Here is a 27,305-nt window from a genome sequence, read left to right as displayed (position 1 = left end):
TGCAGACAGGGAAGGTGCCTTTCCCAAGGTCCCAAGAGTTGGCCCTCGAATCTGATGTTCTGACTCCTAGGGGCTTATCCCTTCATGTTGCCTTATTCTGCCCTCAAAGCTGTCTTGCTTATTGGGTCAGAGGAATCACATCCTTTGATGGGTTGAAATCTGCCTTAAAAACCAGCATGGAGGGGCGCCTGGGTGGCTCAGTCGGTTAAGTGTCCGACTTCGGCTCAGGTCATGATCTTGCAGTCTGTGAGTTCAAGCCCCGCGTCGGGCTCTGTGCTGACAACTCAGAGCCTGGAGCCTGTTTCAGATTCTGTGTCACCCTCGCTCTCTGACCCTCCCCCATTCATGCTCTGTCTCTCTCTGTCTCAAAAATAAACGTTAAAAAAAAAAATTAAAAAAAAAAAAAACCCAGCATGGAGACCAAGATCTGCAGTTACAGTTGGGCCTAGATTTGGGCAGGGACCACCAATAATTGACAACTGTGTGTCTAAAGTTAGGTGCAGTGTTAGCACAAACAACGGCCCCTGAGAATGGCTGGAAGAGGAGGACACCAGCCGGGGTCCATGTAGTGTGACGTCCTTAAGCTCTAGTGGAAATGGTGGCTCACTGGGTGGGGTGGAATTAGGTGTCCCCCCTGCCTATTGGCTCAGTTGCCGAATCCTTTACACACTTTCCCTTTTGTGGTGCAAAGCAGCCTGGAGGCCGAATAGCTGACAACACATTAAATAGTTCTCTCATGTCCATGCCGCTTCTGCTCACCTTGCACCCACCACCGCACACGGAGGGCACCCATGTCGCCAGAACCTTCTCCTGTGCCAGCGGCCGGGGCTGAAACGCTGGCCATTCTCGGAGGGGAGGCAGTGTATCTGTCTGTCTGGTGAGGAGAGGCTGCACTGGGGCCAGAAATCCAGAGACCGAACTAATTGCATGGCCTTGAGAGTTTCTTTTCTCATCTCTGGCTCAGTTAAAAGCCCCTGATAGCAAAACAGTTCACACACATTTTTGTGGGATTCATAGGCTGATACGTGGGGTTTCAGCCTTCTTGGAACTGCCCAATAAGCACGTTTTGTTTTGGGCAGGGAAAGCATGTGAAATGATCCAAACCAGAGATCTGAAGCCTCCTTCCACCAGTGGCCTCAGACAGCAATGCATGCATCTTGGTCTCAAACATGGAATGGGGGACAGGAAGGCCCAGAAGAGAAGAGAACACATCCTGCTGTTGGATAGGACACGGCAGGGAGGTTCCAGGAAATATCAAGTGAGACTGCCCAAAAGAGAATTCAGTGCACTGAATAAGCCCAGGGCAGGTCTATTCTGTAGATTCTTTCAAGGCAACACCCCAAGATTTGCATAACCCTGTTGCACTAGAGACCGGGACTGAGGTCAGAGGCCATCATGCCCAAGAGCTATCTGGAAAAGAATACGCAGCCCTTGAAAGACAAATAGGCAACTTCAGCCAGAGAATCTCTGGAATGGCCAAACCATTACTCCCAAAGGTGTGGCTTGGTTTTGAAAAATATCAAATTAATGAGAACAGAGGATATAAAGCTGTACTGAGAACCTTCTCTTCCTCATTCTGATATTTCATGTCAAGACTAAAGTGACACAGCCAGGCCCCAAATTGTTGGCCAGACCGGCAGTATTCATGCAGCTTTGAGCTATCTGGGGTGCTCACGGGCATCCAAACCAGCAGGTTGAGGACAGAAGTTCTGTGGCCACCAGAGAGACCAACAGCACAAGAGAAGGGGGGCCTGCTGTGGCTGGCACCCAGGGTGCACAGCTGGTCATTAGGTCTTTAACCATCACTCCTGGGGCTTCCAGTCAATCCAACTGTGAAGAAAGGGTGTTTTATTTTCTGGAAAGGGACCAGAATTCAGAGTCTATCTGTCTAATAAAATTAATTGCATAGGAGAGAGTGCCTGAAATTACCTAGCGTGGTTTACACTTTCATGAGCTCTTGGCCATAGAATTCAATATTCCTGAGATTGAGAAGCTTGTTAATTTTTCATCACAAGGAAAACTTTTCTGGCAAGAAAAGGCATCTTTAATGTGAAAGGGCTGTGTGAAGCAGCAGGGGCATAACACCACCCTAAGAGTTTTTAGACTCTGTCCCACGCTTTTGAAAGACACAAACAGATCTGAGGGAACTCTCTGTAACCCCCTTTACCCTGTCTATCTAACGGAAGAGGGTCAAAATGTTTTCCTAATAATTATTTTTCTGAGAAAGAGGCAGCAACCACCCCCATCCCTTGCCCAATGTCCAGGATGTGCCAGGAGAACCAATTACTCAACACCTTGTGTTGATTTCCCCTCTCCCTAGAATGAAGGACATGTTTATAGTGGAAGCGAGGAAACATTTTACTCTAATTTAGCATTCCCTGAGAACTGAGTGCACAGCGCTCCCATGATCATACAAAATCCTAATCAGTAGCAGCTTCTCTTGGAAAATAGTTGGAAATGGAAGAGAGACTTCTGTATACTCTAAAAATGGGGTTTTGCCAGGGGAGACATATTTCCTATTTTGGAATTAGGATCTTGAATTATAGCCTCTGGTTTAAAGAGCATGTAATGTTTCAAAGAGCCATGGAGAACTATATTGTCATTTTCTGGAAAGAAATAAAAAATGGACAGAGGTAGTATATGTTAAGAGAATGGATCACTCAAAGCGCTGAATATCACAGGCAGCTCTAAAATGAGGAGAATTTAAATGACTTGCACACTCAAAATAAACGAACCAAGGGAGAATACCGATAAAGAGCAAATACGTTGAGTATTAATATTGGGTCATCACCAAGGACCAATGGTTTAATTTTGTGCTAATGGAGTATCTGTCCAGGTCTGGGCATATTTTAAAAGGCTGTTTTTTTCCAAGAGACGACAGACGAGATGTGACAGACAGGAAAAGTATGCCATGTGGGGAGTGCCCCAAAGGACTGGGGAAACATCAGCTGGAAGTAAGGTTAAGGGGAGATCCCTGCCTCCACATATCTGAAGGGTTGTCACATCAAAGGGCAGTACTGGACAATGTGGAGAATCCACAGGCAGACCTTAACTCATGTTAGGAAAAACTTTCTGGTTATCAGAGTTGCCCAACTTCCAAGGATTAAGTGCACAGCCACCAGGGAACACCTGATCGTGGTGTGTGTGTGTGGGGGGGGGGGGGGGTTCCCTGTGACACAACAATGGAAAGCTCCATCATACGATCTCTGGGCTTTGCCAAAGATTCCATGACTCTCATGAATGGGTTGGAAGGATCTCATCACTTTCAACCTCTGTTAAGAAGTCATTGTTCCTGCTGGCTTCTAAGGAAACAAAGGTCTCTCCCCTAAATCTAGCCACCAGAAACAGTCACATTCACCACCATTATCACAGCACGATGGGCTGCCATCTTCTACCTTCTTTGTCACGAGGCTGCAAGTGTCGCCAGCTACTCTACTTTACACCATATATGTCTTTCCAACCTGCTTTCACTCCCTAGTCTACCTCCCATCAATCTACCCTCCTCAGCTCTCATGCCTCCTTGCGAGGACTTCCTTTTTCATTAGGAGCAGGTGCCAGAGTGAAGAGAGGAAAACAAGGTCAAAAGGAGGTGAGGCGGAATGGGGTGTTCAGAGCCCAGATTTTCTACTAAAGAAACTCACTGTGTAGGGAAAACACGTAGGAGATGAGAACAGTGGGCTGACATTTATGCCATGGTCTGGCTTTTCAGCGAGAAGGCCGGTGGTGCTGCCACCAAGGCAATTCTTCTGGTCTCCAGAGTGCCCCAGGAGAAATGACTTTCCATAATGGCCAAAGGCAAGGGAGGTCAGATGCTCCATTCTAGCTTTTACACCATGTGGTGAGGTGGTGGAGGGGAGACAGGAAGAAAAATAAAAGGATAGAAAGGAAAGGAATAAATGAAGCCAGGGTCATCTGAGCCCTGGGGAAGGGGACGAGGCATGAGGGAGGAGTAGGAGTTAAGACTAGTCAGGGATGTTACTGGGTTGTTGATAGAAAAAGTAACAGTAACACCAGCAAGGAGTTAGAGAAAAGTCAGTTCCTGAGGTGAAGACTAGCAGAGACCTTCAATGCAGAGTCACTGTCACCTTGAATCTAATGGAAACACAGCTCCAGAAGCTGTCGGATGATTTTGCCAACATCCTGTTTCTCTTGGCATCCCAGACAGGATCCTGGAGTGGCCACCATAAGACTCATCTATATCAGAGGACACTGGAAGAGCGTGAAAGGCTGTGGGGTACTGGTTTGGGTAGAGGCCTTACATGTTTGGACCAAATCCAATGTGGACAAGTAGCTGAGCAGCAGGAAGTTGGGGTCCACAGCTGAGCCTGGTGTACTCCCCAAGGCCTTCTCCAGATGGCTCGAATGGTTCCAATTATCACAATCATGCTTCAATTAAAACTGTCATAAAACTCGGGGTGGGGGTATAGGAGGAACAGGGCACTGAGAGTGCAGAGGAAATGTACAGTGCAGAGAAGGTGACTGGAAGAGGGGCAGAAAGAAGTGGTCCTTCCACCAAAACATTCACTTCTTTTGGTTGGAAGACAATGGCTGGAAAAGAGGCATGGGGGCAGCAAATGCCGTCCTATCCCTCCTAAATCTGGAGCCTAGTCTATTTGGACAGTTTGCTGATGACTCTGATGAGGGCACCATTTTCATCTTTCAGCCTCTGGTTGTCGGATTTCAGTTCTGTTAACACCTGTAGGTGACAGAGGGAAAGGTGTGTTAGAGCTTGGCATGATCAACTCCTCTACCCTCCCTGACCAGACCAGGCCAGCCCAGTGGGCGGGGCCTTTGGAGGCAGCTGATACAGTGAAGTGTCACCATGCCTTCTCCCAGGGATGAACTTCCCCTGAATCTTCCTACTTATTGAGTTGGTGATGCTCATATTAAGGGAGACCACAGCCCCTCCATCTTTTGAACTAGCATATTTAGCAGTATCTTATTTCTTTGTATGCAGGCTTCATGTTCCGCACCACGTATCCTTTCATTCTCCTGAATCAGTAACTGTTTTCATTGGTTTGTGCCCTTGAACTCACTTCAAGTCTGGAGAAACTGGGGAGAATGCCAAAGTGAGCTGCTAGGGGCACAGGGAAGAAATTTAGAAAGGAGCACTGGGTCAACTAAAAGAGTCAAAGACAGACACTGCTCCACACCGCATCAAAAATAGGAATGCAGGGGAGAGGGGGCACAACTCGGCTTTCTGTCACACCCACAGGATGATTTAAGGTCCTCCTTCTAGTGCCTTCTGTGATAAAAGCCACCAAAATTCTTGCTGGTCATACTACATGTATCCACTTTCAACCACTAAAGCCAGGGGGCTTACAGATTTGGCCATCACAGAGCTGTGAAGCACAATGAGTGGTGGTATATGTTTAATAATCCTTGCCCAAAGCTCCCCAGTGGTAGTTACCAAGGGATACCAGGGTGCCTTATTAGCAATTTTAGGAAATGGTGTTACAAATCCAGGAAACAGGTGCTTTGGGGGATGGGGGAATAGAGGTTTCAATTCTATTGCAAAACAAAGAAAAATAGCAGCCTTTGTTTTCAATCTTTGCAAAACAAAGGCAAAATAGCAGCCCCAAGCCCCAGTCTGGATATCCAAGTCCTTATATTGTAAACAGGCACTCTGACAGGTATGTGCCGCATCTAAAAACCATAATGGGATGTTGATGAGGATGTAGTTTATGTGCGGGCCCTGGTGGCAGTTTAGGGAGACTTAGGTTAGAGGGTAAGCGCATCTTCACTGTGAAGGCTACAAAAATCCACATCTATTCGATACAAAAGTGCTTTGATTGATTCGTCATCAAACCAGTGGGACTCCTGCAGCAGGTGAGGTCTCTAGTAAAGGATGGCCTGGGCTCAGGTGTCATGAGGCCAGTTTCATTCTAGTTCTGGCTCTGCTATTAACCGCTTAGGGGATCTGACTGTACCTCAAGAAATAGAATTTTCGTTTCTTCAATCTCTTACGGAGGATGTAGATTAAATGATACAAATACATATGTGTATGCGCACATATTTGTATCACAGAGACGAAAGGATTTGTATTAATGGAACAAAAAGAAAACAGTATTGAATATCCATACTGTGGAAGGCACTGGACCAGAGGCTCTCACTCCCATGGTCTCATTAGTACCTCATGAATCTGTGATACAGTTGCTATCCTTATGTCTACAAATGAGGAAATGAAGAATTTCGTAACTAGTCCAAAGTACCCAGCTATTAAATGGCAAAGCTGATACTGAGCCCCTGTGTGCCTGACTCCGAAGATTATTCTTTCATAACAGAGGTCACGTGGGGGTGGAAAACAAAACACCAGAAGCCCAGAAATTCCAGCACTGTCACTGTCATTAACAATCTCTATTACTTTAAGCAAACTCAATTTCTCGGAGTTTCCAGTTTTGTGTCTAAAAAGAACAATCATTTCTGCCCCAGTCGCTCATCAAGCAGGGACTCTGTGAGGGCCCCAGGAGGTCCTGGATGTGAAGTGTGCTAATATACATAATGTGCTCTGCGGCACTCAGGACTCCAACTACCATATGAGTCCTCCCACGAATATGGGATGGCAAACAGCTAAACTACAAATCTTACTAAAAAGACTTTCATCCAGAAAATATCAAAATAAAGTTTTGGTCCTCTGACCCTACCTCTCCAACCTCCAATCTAATCAAAGCTGCTCTGGCTGCTCTCCTCCGTGCCTCTATCCCTGTGGCCTTGACTACCAGAACTCAGTGCTAGGAAACTCATTCCAAGAAGACTTTTAGAAAAAATCAGCCAGGATGGCCTCACAATGCTTTACCTTCCCATCTGCTCTCCAATGGCCCCATGCTGGGTCCTGCAGCCTGGGTATCAATGAGACTCTGAAAGTCATATTTCCATAATAGGATTCCACAGGTGGGGGTGGGGGTAGGGAGGGTACGGGGAGAAGCTATACATGTCAACAGATTTCATTTCCCTGCCAGCAGCCCATCAAATCAGAACTGAGCTGACCCCTCCCTGCTTTTTAAATGTATAAACAACTCGTTGAACCTTGATGATTTATTTCCGCGTTAAGAACTCAATTCTTTAAAAAAAAAAAAAAATTGGACAAGGCAATTTCCCAGCTGCAATATACTACAACTGACATCTTGAGGGAGTGTCAAAAAGTCCAAGAAGTGGAATGTAGAAATCAAGGAGTCGGGGGGGGGGGGGGAGTCTCATAAACTTGACTCTCAAAAGAGAGAGGAGGAAATGAGCAGTGTTATCTGATATTCACTTGAAGTTAAAGAATGATTAAATAAGAACACATGTGGAAGCACTGTACAAGTATGAGGTTTAACAAAGCTTTATCATTTCAACCCCCTGGATGTCAGCTTTCTTAATTTCTTTTTTTCTTTCCTCTTTCTTTTTCTTTCTTTCTTTCTTTCTTTCTTTCTTTCTTTCTTTCTCTTTCTTTCTTTCTTTCTTTCTTTCTTTCTTTCTTTCTTTCTTTCTCTTTTCTTTCTTTCTTTTAATTTACATCCAAGTTAGCATATAGTGCAACAATGATTTCAGGGGTAGATTCCTGAATGCCCCTTACCCATTTAGCCCATCCCCCCTCCCACAACCCCTCCAGGAACCCTCTGTTTGTTCTCCATATTTAAGAGGCTCTTATGTTTTGTCCCCGTCCCTGTTTTTATATTATTTTTGCTTCCCTTCCCTATGTTCGTGTTTTGTCTTTTAAAGCCCTCATATGAGTGAAGTGATATGATATTTGCCTTTCTCTAATTTTGCTTCGCATAATACCCTCTAGTTCCATCTACCAGCTTTCTAATTTCTAAATTTCCAGTTTATCATAGTTTGACGGTAAGTTATCTTGGGCAAATAAAATTATGTACATGTGTTTTCCCAAATATTACTTCACACAGCCTTCGATGAGGAATGTGTTGAAGAGGGAGAGGATATAAGGGTCTGAGACCCAGGGCAAGGCTAGCTGAAGGCTGACGGGGGCTCAGAAGGTGCTGTGCCCAGGCTGCTTTGCTTCTGACTACTCGGGAAGTGGGAAGGAAGTCCGTCCCACTGCTCACATTCTGTTGGAAGTAGCCTGTACTGCACACCGAAGCAAGATGATTCCCCTAGTGGATTATTAACAAAACAAAACAAAAACAAAAAACAAAAAAAGGCAGGGCCAACTCTCTGGACCACACGGTCAGTTTGGCTGAGTTATCCAATCTTTCCTTCTGGTAGGGGTCGGCAAGCGTTTTCTGTAAAGGTCCAGATAATAAATATCTCAGGGTTTGCAAGCCACATGGTCTCTGCTCCAACTATTCAACTCTGCTCTTGTAGCACAAAAGTACTTATGAACATAAGGTTAAGATATAAACAAATGAGCATGGCTCAGTTCCAATGAAACTATTTTTGGACACCAAGATTTGATTCCATGTATTTTCATGTGTCGTGAAATATTATCCTTTTTCTTTTTTCCGCCAAGTGTTTGTATGGCTCACGGGCATACTGATGGGCCACAGTCTGCTGACCTGTTACAGAAGGTCATATACTATGTAACAGTTTCTTTAAGCGGTGAAAGCTTTTGGGAGGTAAATGGCTGTTTGGAAGTGAACCTCCACCAGGGAAGTCAAGAGTGCTGAGGAAGCAGAATGTCCTTCATCCTTTAGCTGCAATGGTGGGGCCACACTGTCGTTGTTTAATAGATTCTTGCACTGTTTAGGCCATATGCTTAACAAATGGCTAAAACTCTGTGCCAAATATGCAGACAGCTAATGTCACAGTGGTTGAGGGCTTGGGTTCTGGAACTGACCTATTTGGTTTGAATTTTGGTTCTACCACTTACTCTTTGAGTGACCCTGGGCAGGTTATTCAAACTATAACTCGTTTTTCCCCCATATGTAAAATGATTGTTCTGGGGAATAAGGGAGAAAAAGCATATAAAGTGCTATGCATGGGCCTTAACAAATGACAAATGTTAACTTTACTCACTGCTGAAAGCACAGATCTAGTTTTGCCCTATATCCTATACTATCTTGCACAAAGAAGGAACTAAAAATAACTGGGACATCTTCTGTGGGTCCCTTGTTCACCCCCATCAAATTTTCCCATAATCCTGAGGCTTATCTTAAAGCACGGAGTTTGGACCTTACAGGGCACTCAGTAAGTAGGGTAACTAAGCCGCTTGGTGTGCCAGGCCGTGGTATCCCTGCCCTTTCAATTTTCTTTGTGTGTGTGACAGCAGCTACAGCAGGATATTAGCCCAGCCCTTATGGCAGTTTGGGTGCTGCAGATCTAGTGGGTATTAGTTGCCAGCTACTGACCCTGAAGGCACAAGCGAATAGGCAGAGAAAAGAACAGGCGTTGGTCAGGACTAATTAGACTGTTGCTGAAAATTAAAAACTCATTTCAGGGGGTGAAACTGCTCAGCAGCGGTGACCCCATCATACCATCGTTGGGTAGGAAAACAAGTGATCTGTGAGCTTGTCTTTCAGACCGACATCCAGAGAAAGGCTCCAGTTTACCAAACAAATTTTTTTGGTTCTCGGTTGAAAATAAATCCCCGCTCTCTGCTCCACTGACTGTCATCAACTTTGCAAAGCTACCCCCATTAGGGAAGGTCTCGCTGTGTGAGGGTCTCATTTATAAAAGCTGTGTTCTGCCTCACAGCCCACACACTGGCTAGGGGTGGGGTTGAGGGACACATCCCTAAGGCACCGAGATTTGTGGCAGGGATCAGAGTGCTGCCTCCCGAGAGGGGGAAGAAAGCAAAGATTACTGCAGAAGGGAGGCAAAGAATGCCTAACCAGTTCTACTCAAATGGTGGGATGGGCGGTGATTTTGCTGGTCATGGAGCTCTAGCCTTCAGTGCTAGTCGTCCCCGTCCAGCGTGCTGTCAGATGCGAAGACTTAGTTCTGTCTGGTATCCAAAGGGGCATTTTCAATCCTGGTTTCACAAAAGAATCAACAGTGGAGGCTTGAAAAAATATTGATGCCTGGGTCTCAACCTGGACCGCTGATTTTTGGGGGAGTGGGGGTGGGCCCAGACACTACATACAGCAAAAGCTCCCAGCCCAGGTTGAGAGCGCCTGCCTTTGCTTACCCCAGGCCCAGCTACATTTGGGAGTCTAGGACCAACCCCAACTGCTCTAGTGATCAGGTTGCACTTGGGCTGCTGCTGAGAAAGTTCAATCTCAATTTGGCAATGACCCCACCAAAGAAATCTGTATATACACACAGGTACGTGCATACGTATGTGTATATCCATGTGTAGCCAAGTAAGCGAATCCATATTCAGTCTCCAGGGGAGGAAAAGGTGATGTGGTGATCTTACCAAAAGGACCACCAGCCAAGGCAAGGTTTCCCCCACTGCCTCCCTTGACCTTGGCTATTATGTCCCACTCTGTTTCTCAGTCCTGGCTCTTTCCATTTCCAGATGACCGACCTTTGTAGGCACTCGCATATGGCGGCTTGGGTGGAGGGGGATGAGCACAGGGCTTCTGGGCCCAACAAGAAGACTGAACGTGCCTGGAGTGGTGGAGGAGGAAAGTGAGGTGGAGAAGAGGGGCAAGAACTAGAGCTCCTGGGTATCCGAGGACTCGACGGACTCCGAGAGTCGGGCCACAACTCGGGTCAGGGCCCTGTTCTCAGCCTGCAGTTGCTCGTTCATCTGCTTCAAGGTTTGAATCTGTTTTAGCTGGTGGAGGTTCTGTAGAGTGAAACATGGAGGGGACAGACACACGAGAGAGAGAGAGACAAGACAGACCAGAGGAGATAAAAGTAGGACAAAGAAATCACGTGACTTTCTGTTTTTGTTTTTAGTTGGCATGCAAGAAAGGAAATGAGAAAGGCAGGAGTAATGGTGGGGGTGGGAGGAGGGATAATGGAGAGAAGCACCAACGAGGGGGAGAGCCGGGCCTATGATTCCTGGCTAAGGTCTCACTATGTTGAAGATCAGCCATCTGAATACAACCACCAGGCTCTCAAATAGCACATCTGGATGGCTTTTGAGAAGGACAGCCCACCATGTGGCTTGGGGCCTTCTCAACAGGTTTAACATGGCTGAGCCATAGCCTTGGGGCCCCTTCTTCATCATCATTGGGACCTGGAGTTCAGGACTCGGTGTGTTCCCAAATCCAGCTACTGTCCTTTTCTTTCTCCCTCCTCTTATCTTGGCCCCCTACTCCTACTTGTTCTCTTTCTGGGTCCTTCTCTTACCTCATTTATTTTTTAATTTAAGAAATTAAACAAGGAAAATAAAAGAGGGGCTGTTGTTCAAGAGTTTTCTGTACAAGGCATGTACTGTTTAGGAGGGTGAAGTGGCACATACCAAGATAAACCAGCAGCTGTCAGGTGGTCCTCTAACCTGTTTTGTGGGATGCTTCACTAACCCTGCTAGCTCTCCACTGCAGTCTGCAAGCTTGTTCCAGGACCCAAGAACTGCCAACCCACCTTTGACCTGCCGTACGACTACCTGCAACACGAAATTCACAGCTAACTGTGCTCTCTTTGTCCCAGCTCATGAAGAGGCTGGGAGCTGCTTCAAAGTGTTCACATACAGATTCATCCTCTGAAAATCACAGCTGTGCACAAAAGTTGGAGAAATCATAAATGCCCACGATAACGGAATTGGTTGGACTGATGTACTAGTCCAGACTTCACTATTTGTAAGTGTTGCAAATGGAACAGAACAACCAGCCCCCAGATATTTTTCCTAACACCTCGTATCCTCTAAAGGACCTAAAGACTTCAATAAATGGCATTAGGCGTGCCTGGGTGGCGCAGTCGGTTAAGCGTCCGACTTCAGCCAGGTCACGATCTCGCGGTCCGTGAGTTCGAGCCCCGCGTCGGGCTCTGGGCTGATGGCTCAGAGCCTGGAGCCTGTTTCCGGTTCTGTGTCTCCCTCTCTCTCTGCCCCTCCCCTGTTCATGCTCTGTCTCTCTCTGTCCCAAAAATAAATAAAAAACGTTGAAAATAAAATAAAATAAAAAAAAATAAATGGCATTATATCATAGGCCTGCTTACTGTCACTTGTCCTTTCCTAAGTGGTCATCTGGACTGACCCTGTAACTGAGACCATCAGCTCTTTGGGAGGAGAAAAATGATTTCATTATGCAAATGGAGCTTCACAGAGGAAGGTGAAAAATCCTGTGGGTCACAGTGACTACGAACCAGAGAGAAGTCTCTCGTACCCACACAGATGTGAAGGACAGAAATGAAGGATTAGTGGAGTTATAGTTGGAAGTGAAGAAGCAAGAAAATGAAAGGTAGCATGAAGGGGAAAAAACAGTGAAAAGGAAAAACAAGCAGAGACAAACTGCTCAATAGCTCTTTCCCCAAAGAGGGAGAATGAGCGCCTTGGAAAAAAGGTTGAGCAGCCAAACACTTCCACGTAGTCATTGAAGGGCAGGGACCAAGCAATGCTCTTTACTCTCTGCAAGCATCTCGGCCACGACGAGGACCGAGATCAGAGGAGATCATGGTGCAGCATATGGAAATATTTAAAGAAATGGGCAGGGACCAAACATAAGAACCAATGGAAAGTCCCTGGCTCTCACCCTTCTTTGGTGTTGACATTGGACCAAAGCTTTCAACATAATCATTGTCATTATATAAAGTGGTCCTTGCCTCCTAGGGAATAATATTAAAGACATAAACTATGAAAATTATTCAATCTAACATGTGAGTACAAGCAGATCGAGGTGGAAGGATTTGGAAGTTATCAGCATGAGGGAGAGAGGCAGGAAACAATCTTGTGGAATGTTCCATAGGAAAGAGTACTGAAAATAAGGCACGGCAAGTAGGAGGGAAGGGCAGGGCACAGAGCAGGGTGGGCAAGGGCAGGATCAACTAGTGATATTTCTAGAGTGAGTAAAAATAAAAATTCCAAGACCAATCTAAAAGGGCAGTGGCTGCTGGGCCCCTCATGCAAGGACCTGGGAAAGGGAAGAGAAGGTCTGGAAAGGAGGCTGATGCTGAATGGAGGATGCAGTAGAAAAGTCCTCGGGTCAGATGTGGGCAAGACCCAGTGCAGCCTAGCACAGCTCACGCTGACATGCACGCCTGTCAGAGGCTGGCATATAATCCTACTCCATTCCAGGATCTGAGTGGAGTTTGTTCTGGGAAGAATTCATAAATACTTACCTTTCAAGTATGGCCAGAAAGGCACAACCTGTGTCATAAGCACAGAGCCTCACATACACCTGGATGAGCCCCTCTCATGGTTCATTTCACCTGGTCTTTGTACTTTATTTGCCAGAGTCACAAAAACAGGCACCAGAGTCACTTTCTGTCCTCGAGCACCTACTTTATCCTCAGGGTTCACTGGAGGTCAACTCTCAACCTGCTCCCTACTGATTGCTCCAAGAGGTTTGAGCATCTGTATGAACCAAATATGCAACAGGCATGGGGTCTAACTGGTCCTTAGTTCAACTGGGCCCCAGATTCGACAAGACAGTTACCTGTGCTGTTGCCTGACTACCTAGAACACACAGATTTTGCCCACTGATCATTCCCAAGATGTTGATTACCATAAACTGTAGCCCGGATGAAGAAGGACTTGAAGGCTAACCAAGCAGCTTCTTAGACTCCTTTAAGGCCAGTGATACCAACTTTATGACGTCTGTATCTATATATCTGAAGTTTTTGCCTATCTGAAGGTACAAACACAAGCATCCTGATATTGGTGCTGACTGCGAGGCTTGTATGTCCCTCCCCTTTTGTCCTCTAGGGGGAGCTGGACGATTTGTAAACCTGGTATTAGGCTTTGATGTAAGCAAAGGGTATTTAGGGGCTTTAGAACTTGCAGGTGTTTCTTCATTTGACTTTGCAATTGGTAATAAAGAATAATGGAGGGGCGCCTGGGTGGCGCAGTCGGTTAAGCGTCCGACTTCAGCCAGGTCACGATCTCGCGGTCCGGGAGTTCGAGCCCCGCGTCGGGCTCTGGGCTGATGGCTCAGAGCCTGGAGCCTGTTTCCGATTCTGTGTCTCCCTCTCTCTCTGCCCCTCCCCCATTCATGCTCTGTCTCTCTCTGTCCCAAAAATAAATAAACGTTGAAAAAAAAATAAAAAAAAAAAAAGAATAATGGAAACTGACTGGGTCGATTTTCTTAACTAAAAAAACAAACAAAAAGCAGTTTCAAATTGGTGTACCTATTGGCCTGAGGTCTAAATAATCAGGATCTGGCTCCACTTGATGATTTAAACTGAATTTGAAGCTGGCTGGCAAGTAACTCATGGCTGAGAGTGCCAACGCTTTCTTTCTTTCTCTTTCTCTCTTCCTTCCTTTTTTTTTTTTTTTTTTTTTAAATGTAGGCTTCATGCCCAGTGTGGAGCCCAATGTGGGGCTTCAACTCACGACCCTGAGATCAAGACTTGAGCTGAGATCAAGAGTAGGACGCTTACTCGACTGAGCCACCCGGGCACCCTGGGAGCAAACACTTTCATGTATTATGATCTCTACTGAGGAAAGAAAGGAACTTGTGGCCTAGTTTAGGAAATCATAGCCTGATAGGATAGGGAGAAAGAAATACGTAAGCCTGTCTCAACCCATAGGACTGAGAGCAAATAGAACCACTGAAGGGGCTCTCATACTTGGCAATTAGAATTGGAATGGAGATAAAGAAGGGCCTCCACTGCCCCAATCTGGGACTTTCTGGGTCTTTGTGTGTGGGCCTGGGTGGATGTGGTGCAGAGTTCTGTGACTAGTGGGTATGGGCTGGTTTTGGGCTCCTGGGTACTCATTAGAAGGCACCAGCTTTGGCCTCATTTACATGTTCCTGATCAGCATTTAGGCTATTCTTTAATGAGTACCACTGACAGCTGCTTAACAGCAGAGTACAGATGGCATAGCTCAAGGGGTTTCAAAAATGGTGGAGCCCCCAGTGCAACCAAGAGCTGTGGACATTCGTTCATCAAGAACTGTTTAGCTCTACTAACATACTGCTCTAGATGGGAGAGAATACTTATGTGTGGTAGGTGAGGTAAGTCTGGAAAAAGCAGAAGATGGAGAAGCTAATGGTGTTGGATCATCCTGTTTTTATCATCTCAGGAGAATCATTTCTTATTTAAGTGCCACTTTTTGGAGATATAAGTAGGTATTGTTTGAAATTCTATGTGAATGTGATCAGTTATAGCCTTGGAATGGTAACAACAGAACTCAAGGGCAAGGTTTGCCACATCCCCTTCATTCTGGAATTATAAAGGGTTACAGGACTATCGGCACTGCATCTTGTGTAAACTTTTACCTTGTCAAGTCCTGAGAAGTTTTCAGTAAATAATCAACTTTTTTGGCCATTGGAATGATAAACGTCTCTCCTAAAGCACTCCAATTGCATATTAGGGATACTTGCTCACAGAAAGGGATTTGGGGCTCTGCCTCATTATTACCCCAGTGCTTCTGGTTCCCAGGTTAGAAAAAAACAACCAAATAAACCCCTGTGTTTCACCAGATGAATGCTTTGCATCACACGTCATAAAATAAGATCCTTGGAGGAAAAAAAAAAAAAAAAGCCAAGCAAGCGCTAGGTGATTATGGGCATGTGGCATCACGCCCCGCAGGGCTCAGATGCTCCCAAATCATAGCCAGGTGGCTACCCCGAGCAGCTCTATATTCCCTGCTGCTCTACATCCCCTTTTCCAGGCAGCGAATTGACTCTTCTGGGTAGGTTACCAGTTCTTAGCACTCAAAACTGCCTATGATGGCAGTTGTTCGTTAAAGTGGCTAATGGAGATGATGGTCACGGTAGGTCATGGCGAAGAGAGAGAGGAAAGCAGTGAGCCATGAAGTGTCGCTGGTGGCATGAGCTAATTCTAGTGGGAGAATCCTGAATATTACTGAATGTTGCAGGGGAAATGGACCGGGGCAGAAAATCGACATGCAAATTAATCTGCATTCCACTGCAGAACGTCTCAAACCGTGTTCCTTCCAGCAAAGGGCTGAGACAGGGAGGGACACCAGGCAGGAGAGTCTCTGGCCATGTTGAGCCTTCCCTAGGCACCTAGTGTGAGGCCTGGGAAGCTGGAAACCTTGTTTTAGCCTTTGTAACCAGCCCCTTGAGGGGCAAGTTATTGCTTGGAAAACCTTAGAAGTTCAACTTAATTTTGTCTCCAGCCTGCCAGACACCTCTCCTTCAACCAAAGGCAGCACTGGCTCCCAGAAGGGCCTTGAGGTGTCCACAGTGGATGCCGCGTGAACCGAGAGAGTCTACGAAATGGCTGAGGAGAGGCGCTCGGCAACTCTACACATCGTCTCTTCTTGAGGGGGTTGAGGGGTGGCCCTATGCTCAACCACCCAGTCCTGGCAGGCACTCAGAGAAGGGGCACACAAAGGGAGAAAGGAGAGTTCTCCATACCTTCATCTCCTCCTCCATCTCGGACATTTTCCGCTCCAAGGCTCTCCTCTCCTGTTTAGAAACAACGAGACTGTTGAACATCTACTGGGCTTAGAAGGGAGTCAAAATGCTGCCTTCCAGCTGCCACGTGATCAGCAGCGTCATGTCTCAGGCAAACGTCAGGCAGGAGACTAAGCACTGTCTGATCCGTGGATGAAACTACTTCACTGAGAGAAATCACACGATCTAAATCTCCCATCAGACGATTAGAAGATATACAAATGGTAGAACCAGGGTACTCAGGGCTATTCTGTGGAAGCTGAAGATTTTGTGGAATTTCAAATGACTGCAAGTGACCAAGACCCTTGCTCTCTAATAACATAAAGTCATCATTATTTTCAGCAACTCTCCCCTCAAATTCCTAAGAAACTGCTTCTACCATGATGGGGAGCAGATGGTGAGTGGGGAAGTAGCCATCATTGTCTATGAAGAAATAGCACCCCTCCCCCTAACCCATTTCTTTCCCAGCAACTGACTCCTGATTTAGCTTCAACTTGATGAAGATTCCTTGATTAGATGAGATAGCAAGGAGGTTTTGTTACAGGCCAAGGAAGTAAAATATAAAACTTTGCTGCTTTCCAAATTAAACAGGAGAGATGGGAACATATTATACCCTTAGGGTCACGTCACAGCTAGGGTTCATCAATAAATCTGAGTTTTCCCAATCCAAGAATGTCAAATACTAGAAAAATATTCTGAATGCAGTCGGGAGGAGGTCAGCAACTGAACCAGAACCCCCCCACCCCCACCCTCAGAGAATGTAAAAGATTCTGCCAGCTCATATTTCAAGTTATAAAACCTAAATCAATGGCAGAGGGTCCTGCTGAAACTTCCTTTCTGTTCAAGGCGATGGGAAGGGTAAAGTGACCTTGGTCCTGGGTGTGTACATGTATGCTGATTTACAGCAAACCAAAATACACTATAGGTGTGTGTGTGTGTGTGTGTGTGTGTGTGTCCAGTCCTGTCTATATGCCAAACCAATGCATGAAATGACCTTCCGAGGACCCTTCCCACTCCAAGACTCTAATACGTGAAAAGTACTGACCATCTGAAGAAGCCAAAAGGACTAGCAATCAAATTGCTGTCCAGAGTCACACAAAAAGAATTTATTATCAAGCTGGGAATGGAATGTGGCAGAACTCCCGCCTTCTTAAGATGAACTTTTTCCACTGGCATGAACAACAAAGTCAGAGAAACTGAGATGAAACAGAGGGGAGAGAAACACACACGTACCCGTTTCTCCATCTCCAGCATCGACGATCGGTCAGAGGTCTTTTCTTGTTTCTGCTAGTGCAAATTGAAGAGAAACAGTGGTCACTTAGGTTGTCTCAGGGTCACTAGGAAGCCCAGTCTGGTTCGGCTTCACCACTGGACATCCAGAAATAGATGTCAGGGCTTTGGGCTCTCACTGTGACTGAGGCCCCTAGTAAACAGATTCTGGTAGATCTTGAAGCCTAACGTTATTGCCTCTCTGAAGTTTACAGGATTCCCACTGGGGAGCGGAAAGCAGCAGTAGTGTTCCTTGAAACTTAACACTGCCACAAATGCAAAGACATTACCAAAACACACACACAAACACTTGCTAGGTCTTCAACACAACTATCTTCTTATACCTCACCACCCCCTCCCTTCCTCTTTTCTGTGAGTCATCTCACGACCCAGGGGAAATGAAAAGTGGCTTTTCTTCTTTGAAAGCTAGAGACTCATGAGCTTGAGTGTCTAAGCCCTATGGCACTCTTCTTCTTCCTTTTTTTTTTTTTTTTAAATATTTATTTATTTTTGAGAGACAGCAAGCACAAGTGGGGGAAGAGGGGAGAGAGAGAGATAGAGAGAGAGAGAGAGGGAGGGAGGGAGACACAGAATCTGAAGCAGGCTCCAGGCTCCGAGCTGTCAGTGTACAGCCTGATGCAGGGCTTGAAGCCACGAACTATGACATCATGACCTGAGCCAAAGTCGGATGGAGGTTTAACCGACTGAGCCACCCAGGAGGCCCTCGCATGGCACTCTTCTAAGCAATGCCTTTGCACTCTATTCTTTCTGCTTTGGGCACTGAGGCTGTTTTTCTTTTAAAGTCGTGGTTTTGGGGGCGCCTGGGTGGCGCAGTCGGTTAAGCGTCCGACTTCAGCCGACTTGCGGTCCGTGAGTTCGAGCCCCGCGTCAGGCTCTGGGCTGATGGCTGTTTTTTAAATCTGGGCTGATGGCTCAGAGCCTGGAGCCTGTTTCCGATTCTGTGTCTCCCTCTCTCTCTGCCCCTCCCCCGTTCATGCTCTGTCTCTCTCTGTCCCAAAAATAAATAAAAACGTTGAAAAAAAAAAAATTAAAAAAAAAAAAAAGTCGTGGTTTTCACATGTGGGTGAGCCTCCAGGACTTCCAAGGAGCCCACTCATGGAACCGCCCTGCTTTGAACTCCACAGTTCCACTCTTATCTGTTTTGTATATTGAGCTTCCAGGTAAGGTAAGATTTTATCTGAACAAAAGATTAGAACATCTTATTGTTATTATTATTTCAGAACGTCTTTGACTGTCATTATAAATTTTACAGAAGTGCTAAAAGATTTAGCCACCGTAGCTAAACAGTAGAATAACTTCAGGTAGTGAGTGACTCTTAAATGAGGAATGGAAATGAACCCTTACGTTCCTTTTGGCCTTAGCATTATAAGATTTCCTATAATTAAGAAACACAGGTGATTATTTTTATTTTGTCTAGTACTATGCACAGACAACATTTAACAAATATAGAAAGTATGCTGGTCTTCTTGCAGAAACTTCTTAGTAACTTTCAAAATACTAAGGAGTAGCTAGAACTAACAGTAAAACTCTTGCTTCCTGGCTCCTGTCCTGGGCTTTCACCTTCTGTTCTGAAGGTCATGGCCGTCTGCCTTGACACTGAATCTACTATGAAGAGGAAGGAAAAGCAAAAAGGCAAAAGTAGATGCTGGAGCTCGTTTATATCCTCGTCAGCCTGTGAAGCACAGAAGCCGTACTGATTTCACTATTTCATTTAGTTCACTTCTACAAAGAACTAGTTTTTTTTTGTTTTTTAAATCTCAACCCCCTTAGAGTTAGGATGGAACTTTTATGTAAAATGTCATGTGTGTCCATGTGGTAACTGTCTCCCTACAATGTGCGAGGCTGACAGGCCCTCCTCCTCTCTGTCCTGCCAAACGGCTCCATTTGCGGTAAACAGCAGAGACCTGGTTTGCAGCACCATTATTTCTTCCGAATTTCAATAACTTGTATTTGGCGAAACTAAGTATATTCTGACACACCCAGCAAAGCAGTTGGCTAGAAAGTAAATAGTTTTCCCCAGTGACTGGAAGGGCTGGTTTTATTTTCAGTGTCCTCTGTGCAAGTCAGTGTCAGCAGCTTGTTAGACTGCTCACTGCTCTGAAGTGCAAGCTGGTGGAAAAGCCAAGAACCCCTAAAGGTCAAGAAATGTGCTGTCAGAAGAGGGCTTCTGGACAGAGTGGGGAGCCGGTGACAGTGGGTCCTCCTGTGGTTCCTCACATGACTGCTCCCCAGTTTTCTGGGGAGCCCCAGTAATTCCTGATCAGAAGCAGCATACAATCTGTATTAATTAATCATTGCTAATTGGTGGCACTCTTCAGAGTAAAAGTCAGTCCTAGGAATCTTCTGAGGGTGTACAGTGAATGAGACGTTTTGCCTGGCTCAGTAATGTTGGGGTCAAAATACACCCTTGAGGTTTATTTAGTTCTGTCCCCCTGCCTCGTGTGTGTGTGTTTCCTTTTGGATGGAGACCCACTTTTCATGTCCTACTAAACCACTTTATGCCCAGCTGTCATCTGTGCTGCAGTTGGTCTTACAAATCCCCAGCACAAGAGGCATGCTCAGCTATTATAACCAGGCAGAGGGGGTGCCTCTTCCAAACTGACAGGTGGCTCACAGGCCAGGCCATTCGTTGTGCACCTGACCAAACCCTTCTCTGGAAAATGTGGGTGTCGTGGCTGTCCTGTTGAAATTCCATGCAGTTCCGTGATGCTGGCTTCCAAGTGCTGGCTCGTCCCGCTCCAGAGGAATTGCAACAAGATGTTCAGAGGGCACTGAACCACCCCTGCCCCCACACCCTACGTATCCAGTACTGTACAATCCTAGCGTTTTAGTCTTTGCCTTTGGATTATATCAGAACTACGAGCCATCTCTGGTTTTCATTTATGCTTTCCCAGTAAAGAGTCGGTTTTTACCTCAGTTCAGCTTTCAAAATTCTTAGTCCTGGGCATTCCAGGAGGGCAATAACTCAATAGGTTTCCTGTTAACTCAGCAATAACCCAAGATAGCACTTGTTTCAGCTTTCAGCTGCGGCGTCTGCCACACTGTTGATGAGGTTATTGCCTCCAGTGCCCTCCAGAGTGTCACCTAATTAAATCAGGCCTGGCAGTAAAAGGAAATGGTTTATCTGGTCTGTTTGCCACTAATATTCCTTATTCCTCGGCTGGAAAACACTGGTGACTCGAGGAGGTAACATATACTTTGGGACCTGGTCGCGTGTTCTAACAACACTTGTGTCCTTGATTTCTTATATGACCTATGCAAGCCACTTATTTCTCTAGGCCTAATTTGCTACCTCTCTGTACTGGGTTTAATGGTGTCTTCTTCATTCCTCTCTAGGAGGTGACTGTAGATAAACTGGACTGAAACATGATGATCAAGACAGGAGACACTGTCTAGGACTAATCTTGTGATGCTGATTGATACTTTTCTACTAAGAAATCAATCAGTCAGTAAATAGTCCATAGTATTAATTATTAGCATTCAGGCCATTAGGAATTGTTAGTGCAGGAATTTTCCATTTTAAGTTAAATGCTGATTGAACCCTGAAATCAAATTAGAATCTAAGAGGCTTCTGTCTCCCTGTCTCTGAGGAGGGTCAATCTTAGTTCTGTATTACTTCCCACCTCTAGCCCCCTAGGTTACTTTGCCTCCTCATACTCACCCCTGCCTCCCAATCTTTTTCTTCTTCTTCTCCCTTACCTGGGCCATCTTCTCAAGCTTGGACTTTATATCTGCTAGCTCTAGCTGGGCCTCTTGAAGTTTTGTTTTCAGTTTTTGGTTTTCGGTTAGGGCACTCTCGTAGAGCTGAGGGGAGGGAAAGAGAATCGGGTCACCACTAGGCATGCCTCCCAGAATTAGAACCCACTCAGTTTCATCATATGAGAAACCCCCCAAACCATCCCTGTGGGGCAGATGGAGAAAATCTAGGAAACAGAATACATTCAGCCAACTGGTTTCTTGCTTCGTAACACTGAAGTCCCGGGTCCCGAACACAAATACAATGGCTTCAATAATGTTAGTCTCTGGGGGAAAAATAGCCATTGTGGTTCCCCATACAAAGAGAATTATTTTTTTTAGAGCTGGCCTAGCGTGTATATTGATTTCAGTCAGGTTCTGCTTAACACAACATTAATAAAACAAACATTTCTAACAAAAATGGTTTTCTCCTCTGGTATCTAAGCACTTGAAAGGGAAGGTTTTAAAGTCTGCCCTGGGTGCTAGGTACTCTTCTGCAAGAACCAAAGGAAATGAACTGTAAAGTGTTTTAAACCCCCTCCAAACCAGATTACCATGTACTATCATCAAGAAGTATTTGGTTTGGCATTCACAGGACCTCATGAAAAGCATGTGTTCGTTAATAGTACCAGAGTCTACCAAATGATTCTCTGGGGCTCAGACACACAGCATGACTTTTATTTCCCCTTTCTACAATTGTCAATCTTCACTTTTTCCTACACCTCAACATATCTGATTCTAGGCATATATTTACTGCACTAAAAACAATACACGGAGTGGTCTTTAGGAAGCTGGTGGAGAGGTGGAGCAAACCGAGAACCTGAAAGGAATTAGATGCTACTGTTTGTCATGTAAACACCTTTTCTTCTGTCTCATCAGAACTACACTCATTTTTCTACATTGGGGAAAAGGCCAAAAGATCTGCGTGTCGTAACCAAAGAACAGACAAGTTGACAAGGGATCCTACTTTTTTATAATCCCTGTTGGTGTCCTCTTCCGCTCGGCTGCTCAGGCTGGCGAGGCGGGCCTCCCGTGCCTCCCGTCGGGCTCTTGCTGAAGCCCGGTCACGGTCACCGTAAGAATCGCTGCTGGTAGGGTTGCTACTTCCTGATTCCAACCTGTGGGAGACACGTTAAAGGTAAACATTGGTTTTGAGAACAAAGAAATAGGATGAAGATAATGCTTAAGGGTAGTTTAACACCCTTTCTAAGAAGCACTTGAATGCTCTGGCTGGAAACAACACATGTTCCTTCCCTGAACCTCCCTCCTGTTCTCGGACTTTGGGGCTAAGCTGCGACAGCTTGGAGGAGGCTGTCATTTGCCAAGAATGGAGCTTACTTGAAAAGTCGGTGGTTTGGACCCATGTGCTGGCTTAAATCTTAGAGCTTTTCAAATTAGTTTAGGGTTGAATGGCTTTCCTCAAGAGTGAGCTTTTAAAAGCAGAAGTTTCTTGGATCTCAATGGCTCTTGGAAAATGATTCCAATGAACTTTCAATGAGTCAGAAACATATGGCCCCTGAGCTCTGAGCTGGAGGGTGGATGGGGGAGGAACGGAAATGAGGGCATGGTATGTACATTTTGTGAGGTGCACTGCAGGTTTGTTGGAATCTCAAGGATTTCAGGGTACCACCACCGTGCCCAAACAGCTGTTTTCTACCCTCCATTCTATATTCCACATTGAGACTGTTGGGCTATGATGAGGATTTCTACATCTTGCACAACTGAGCTCTGAGAGTGGATGGTAGTTCATTTTCAGTAGTGGTAAGTGCATGAAGGGCAGGGTCTGTCAGCTGATTATCCATCTAAGTGCACAACTATCATCCTGATTCTTCGCACTGGCCTATGTTTTTCTCAGACTCTGTTCTTGCCAAATGAAAATGTGGCACACAAGACCGCTATGTACAAACCAGCCCTGCAGAGCTCTATATCCCCAAACCGGGACGGTCTGAACAGTCACGGCTGGGGAACTTCCATCTGAGGTCTCTGTCCTGTGGTAGCTATTGCCAAAGTTGGGGCTGGGGGAGCTGAAATAAGTATTAAAAGAAGTAGACGAGCAATAAGGAGGACACAGTGGGGAGAGGCAAAGCTCCTAATGACATTAACGATCGCTTTGTCTTACAGAGATGGTAAGCCCTACACCATTCTTCACAACTTTGTTTCTTCTTATGCTTCATTAAAAAAAAAATGTAAATAGAAACCTCCTTACTGACTTTTCTGATTATAAAAGCAATACATGCTTGTAGAAAAATTTAAGTAGTACCAAAGTATCTAACATAGGAAGTGAAAGTCACTCCATAATCCTGCCTAAGAAATAACCCACTATTAACAGTTTACTTCGTATCCGTGCAAAAGGTTAAACACATAAATATGTTACAATATATATTGCTGTAAATAAAATCACATCATACAGTTGTCTAACTTTCTTTCTCCTCCCTACACTGATCACTATTCCTGGAGGCATCTTACTGTGTAAGTAAACATACATCTGCCTCATTAAAAACAAAATGACTGCACAGTCTTCCACCGTACTGCTGTATGATCATTTAATTCTCTACTGATAGACACCTAGATTATTTTGATGATGCTGTAGTGAGAAGACTGGTCTATAAATCTTAGTGCATTTGTCCATTTATTTTCTTTGGATAAAATTTTAGAAGTGAAACTCTTTAATGAGGGGGTAAGTATATTTTCCCACTTTTTATTTCTGTTTATGGCACCTTTTACTAGCAGAGATTTTAAATTTCATGTAACTAAATTTGACAATTTTTACCTGCCTGGGAGTGTCTCTCCTATATAAAGATTATAAATATTCTCTTCTACTGTTTTTGTAGTAAAATCTTTGTCTCTTAAAAACTGTAATCCATCTGGAATCTGGTTTTGTTTTTGTTTATTTGGTATGGCTTCAGGGAAGGATCTACTTTCCCAAACAGAGAGTCAATTGTCCCAATGATTACTTATTAGATAACTCTTTCCCTGCTGAACTGGAAAATCACCTGATGCACAATGACTCGGGGGGGGGGGGGCTACCTGCTGTGTTCCATTAATATCTTTGTTTATTCTTGAACTAGTACCTCACTGTCTTAACCATTATTTTTATAGCACATGTTGAGGTCTGTAGGGAAAGTCTCTTTTCATGGATGGCCATTATAATGTACGAGAATTCACAAAAAAACTAACTATAGCAAAATACTATTCTGCACCAATTTTACAAAACTAATTTTCTGCTAGGTTAGATGTAAATTATTTATCTTCAGCTGGTGCCTGGTGAGAGGGTAAGCAGGAGCAGAATGCATGCAAGCTGATACATTTTGAAATACACTATTAAGGTAGAACCAGCTCAATTATCAAACAAATCAAGACTCATTTGCTCTATGCTATCCCATAAATACATCTTCTCTCAGTCTCTTCTTAATTTCTCTATCAGAGGAGCAGTGGAAAAAGAGAGATTCATACTTTTGGCTCTACAGTCTTTATTATTTTTCATTTTGTTCTTCAGGAAGATGAGTTTTGTACCCTTAGATGCTAGGTGAAAAATTACAGAGGATCATGCCTCAAACTCTGATAGGCTTCCTTAAGATTTCAGCAATTGCAAAACTGCTCTTTAGTTCATTCAATAAATTATTACTGAGCACCATCTAGGTACAAGGAATTGTGTTAGATCCACTATTAAATGACAGTATCTAATAATCTCAATTCAGGCATCTCCCCTGCAAGCACCATGAACTACCAGATTAGGTTAATGGCCTCTTCTGTCTGTTCCTAATACCTGTCCATACTTCTATCTTGGCCCTCATGGAAGGGGAGGATAGCATTTTATTCATGTTGTTACCCCCACACAGGGCCTGGTAGGTGCTTTAGGAAAATTAACATAGTGGAAATATACAAAATGAAGTGGAAGTAGGAGAATATGAAGGAGGAGGTGAGTTGAAAAGGCACTGCATTAACTTAGGCAGGAAATAATAAAAGTACGAACTACTTTGGTGGCTGAGGAAATGAAAAGGAAGGAAAGGATGTGAGAAATACAACTACACTATATAAAGCTAAGTTTAATTAGACATGCACTTCTCACAAGTATTAAGCATGCATATAAAATAGGGAAAGGTCTTACCTAGAAAGTCTTTCATGCTAGAGAAAGGAAGAGACAAAACAAAAACAAAACCAGCATTAGAAAGGGACTGATAATTATTATTTCCATTTATAAATGCACTTTTCAAATCAGACGTCTCAACTTCACAGTTGCAGATAGGGGTGCAATTTAAGAAAAGCAATTCAACTGACTGCACAAAAGTCTACTTAGCTCACTAGATTTGAGACTTTGGGGGAGAGCATCTTTTTTAACTGGAAGTCAGCAAACTGTCAACTGACCAAAAACTACACTGTCTACCCCTATCCACCACATGACCAGCATCCTTGTGTTCTAGGAGGGACCAATTTTGTATATGGCATTTAACCTCTCTGGATATCAATATCCATTCTGTTAACTTCCTTCAGTTCACCAACCTCCAACCCTGCTCTGAGTGAATACTGCAGTCTAGAAATATTAAAACTCAGGACAGTTCCTGGCTTTATCCTACATCTCTAGTAAAAGAAGACGAGTGAGAGGGTGCAGGGAGGGGGAAATCCCATCCTAGTCCCTAGGATGTTGGTTAAAAATTGAAAAGAATAAGAGAGTACTCTGAAGTCTCAGAAGAAAGGAATTTTAGGGGCGCCTGGGTGGCTCAGTCGGTTAAGCGTCCGACTTCGGCTCAGGTCATGATCTCACGGTCTGTGAGTTCGAGACCCGCGTTGAGCTCTGTGCTGACCACTCAGAGCCTGGAGCCTGTTTCAGATTCTGTGTCTCCCTCTCTCTCTGCCCGTCCCCTATTCATGCTCTGTCTCTCTCTGTCTCAAAAATAAATAAACGTTAAAAAAAAAAATTAAAAAAAAAAAAAAGAAGAAAGGAATTTTATAGATGCAAACTCTCAGCTTGGTTATCTATCTACGGTCACTGTAAATAACAAGAAATGATTAATGTTACATTTTTAAAAATCATAGATGACTGTGACACTCGTTTCCACTTTTTTTTTTTTTTTTTGAGGAACTCAGGCAAGTAAAAACTCAGTTGATTTGAATATATTTACTTATTTCCTCTTTGGAGGTACGGAGGAACAACCAAGTCCTCAAGCACACACAAAAGAAGGAAGAAGAGAAACAAGGGCCCAATAATCTATAAAATGAATAATAAATCCTTCAACTACTGAGGAGCTACTCCAAGACACTGCTTTGCTGAAGCGTTAAAGTCCCTGGAAACCACTGGTTTGTCAACCAACACAGCATGACACTGCAATATGCCACCCCCAAAGCTGTCCAGAAGTGTGGTGCAACAGCACATCTGACTAAAGAGGGACCGAACAGGTAAGCTTGCTGAAAAGTGGAATTCTCTCTCTAAATCAGAGGTTGTATTCACCAGAATTCTTTCATGTACTTTTTAAAATGTGCACATCTCAACCTCAATCCTAGAGATTCTCTTTCTGTAGGTCTAGAGTAGGGCCTGCATACACATATTTATTAAAAAGCCCCCCAGGTGATTCTGTTGTACAGCCCTAGTCAAGCACCATTGTACTAAATAAAGGCTTTTTAACATGAGGACGTGCCCCATTTGAGCTGGGGAAGCCAGTAAGAAAAGTATATGGTGTCTCTTTAACATTCTCATGCACTTGGAGTTGAGTATACGAAAACTTGCAAATCTGGAATTCAGGAATTTCCCTCATATTTATAGCTAAGCTTCAGTGAGAGTCATATGCATATCCTGCACTATCAATTGCTAACTTATCAACACTAAGGTTTTTTTCTCTTACCTGAAGCCTATTTTCAAAAAAGAAAATAGGCTCCCAAGAATTACTTAATTACTTAAATTTTCTTCAAGTACTTTTAATTACTTAAAAATTC

The 27,305-nt window shown here is 44.5% G+C and overlaps 1 protein-coding gene across 10 annotated transcripts in view; it reads right to left on the bottom strand.

Moving 5' to 3' along the window:
• Positions 1-1,512: 1,512 nt before the first annotated feature.
• Positions 1,513-27,305, bottom strand: part of PPP1R12B (protein phosphatase 1 regulatory subunit 12B) — a 215,597-nt gene continuing 189,804 nt past the window's right edge. For 6 of the 10 annotated variants that reach the window (XM_040462275.1, XM_040462278.1, XM_040462284.1 and 3 more), the window contains 7 exons: positions 25,486-25,502; positions 22,345-22,495; positions 21,342-21,446; positions 17,586-17,639; positions 16,314-16,364; positions 10,489-10,669; positions 4,598-4,696 (listed from right to left, as the gene is read on the bottom strand). In XM_040462275.1, the coding sequence (XP_040318209.1) occupies positions 10,535-10,669; positions 16,314-16,364; positions 17,586-17,639; positions 21,342-21,446; positions 22,345-22,495; positions 25,486-25,502 (513 nt within the window). In that variant the 3' untranslated portion in view covers positions 4,598-4,696; positions 10,489-10,534. Of the gene's footprint in view, positions 4,697-10,488; positions 10,670-16,313; positions 16,365-17,585; positions 17,640-21,341; positions 21,447-22,344; positions 22,496-25,485; positions 25,503-27,305 lie in introns of all 10 variants that reach the window. The other 4 variants (XM_040462280.1, XM_040462288.1, XM_040462276.1 and 1 more) reach the window with 3 other exon arrangements.

This window comes from Herpailurus yagouaroundi, unplaced genomic scaffold (genome assembly GCF_014898765.1).
Source record: "Herpailurus yagouaroundi ecotype Mexico unplaced genomic scaffold, PumYag 308, whole genome shotgun sequence".
In the NCBI taxonomy this organism is placed as follows: Eukaryota; Metazoa; Chordata; class Mammalia; order Carnivora; family Felidae; genus Herpailurus; species Herpailurus yagouaroundi.
Note: the sequence above shows the minus strand (reverse complement) of the source record. Positions and strands in the feature narration are given on the sequence as shown.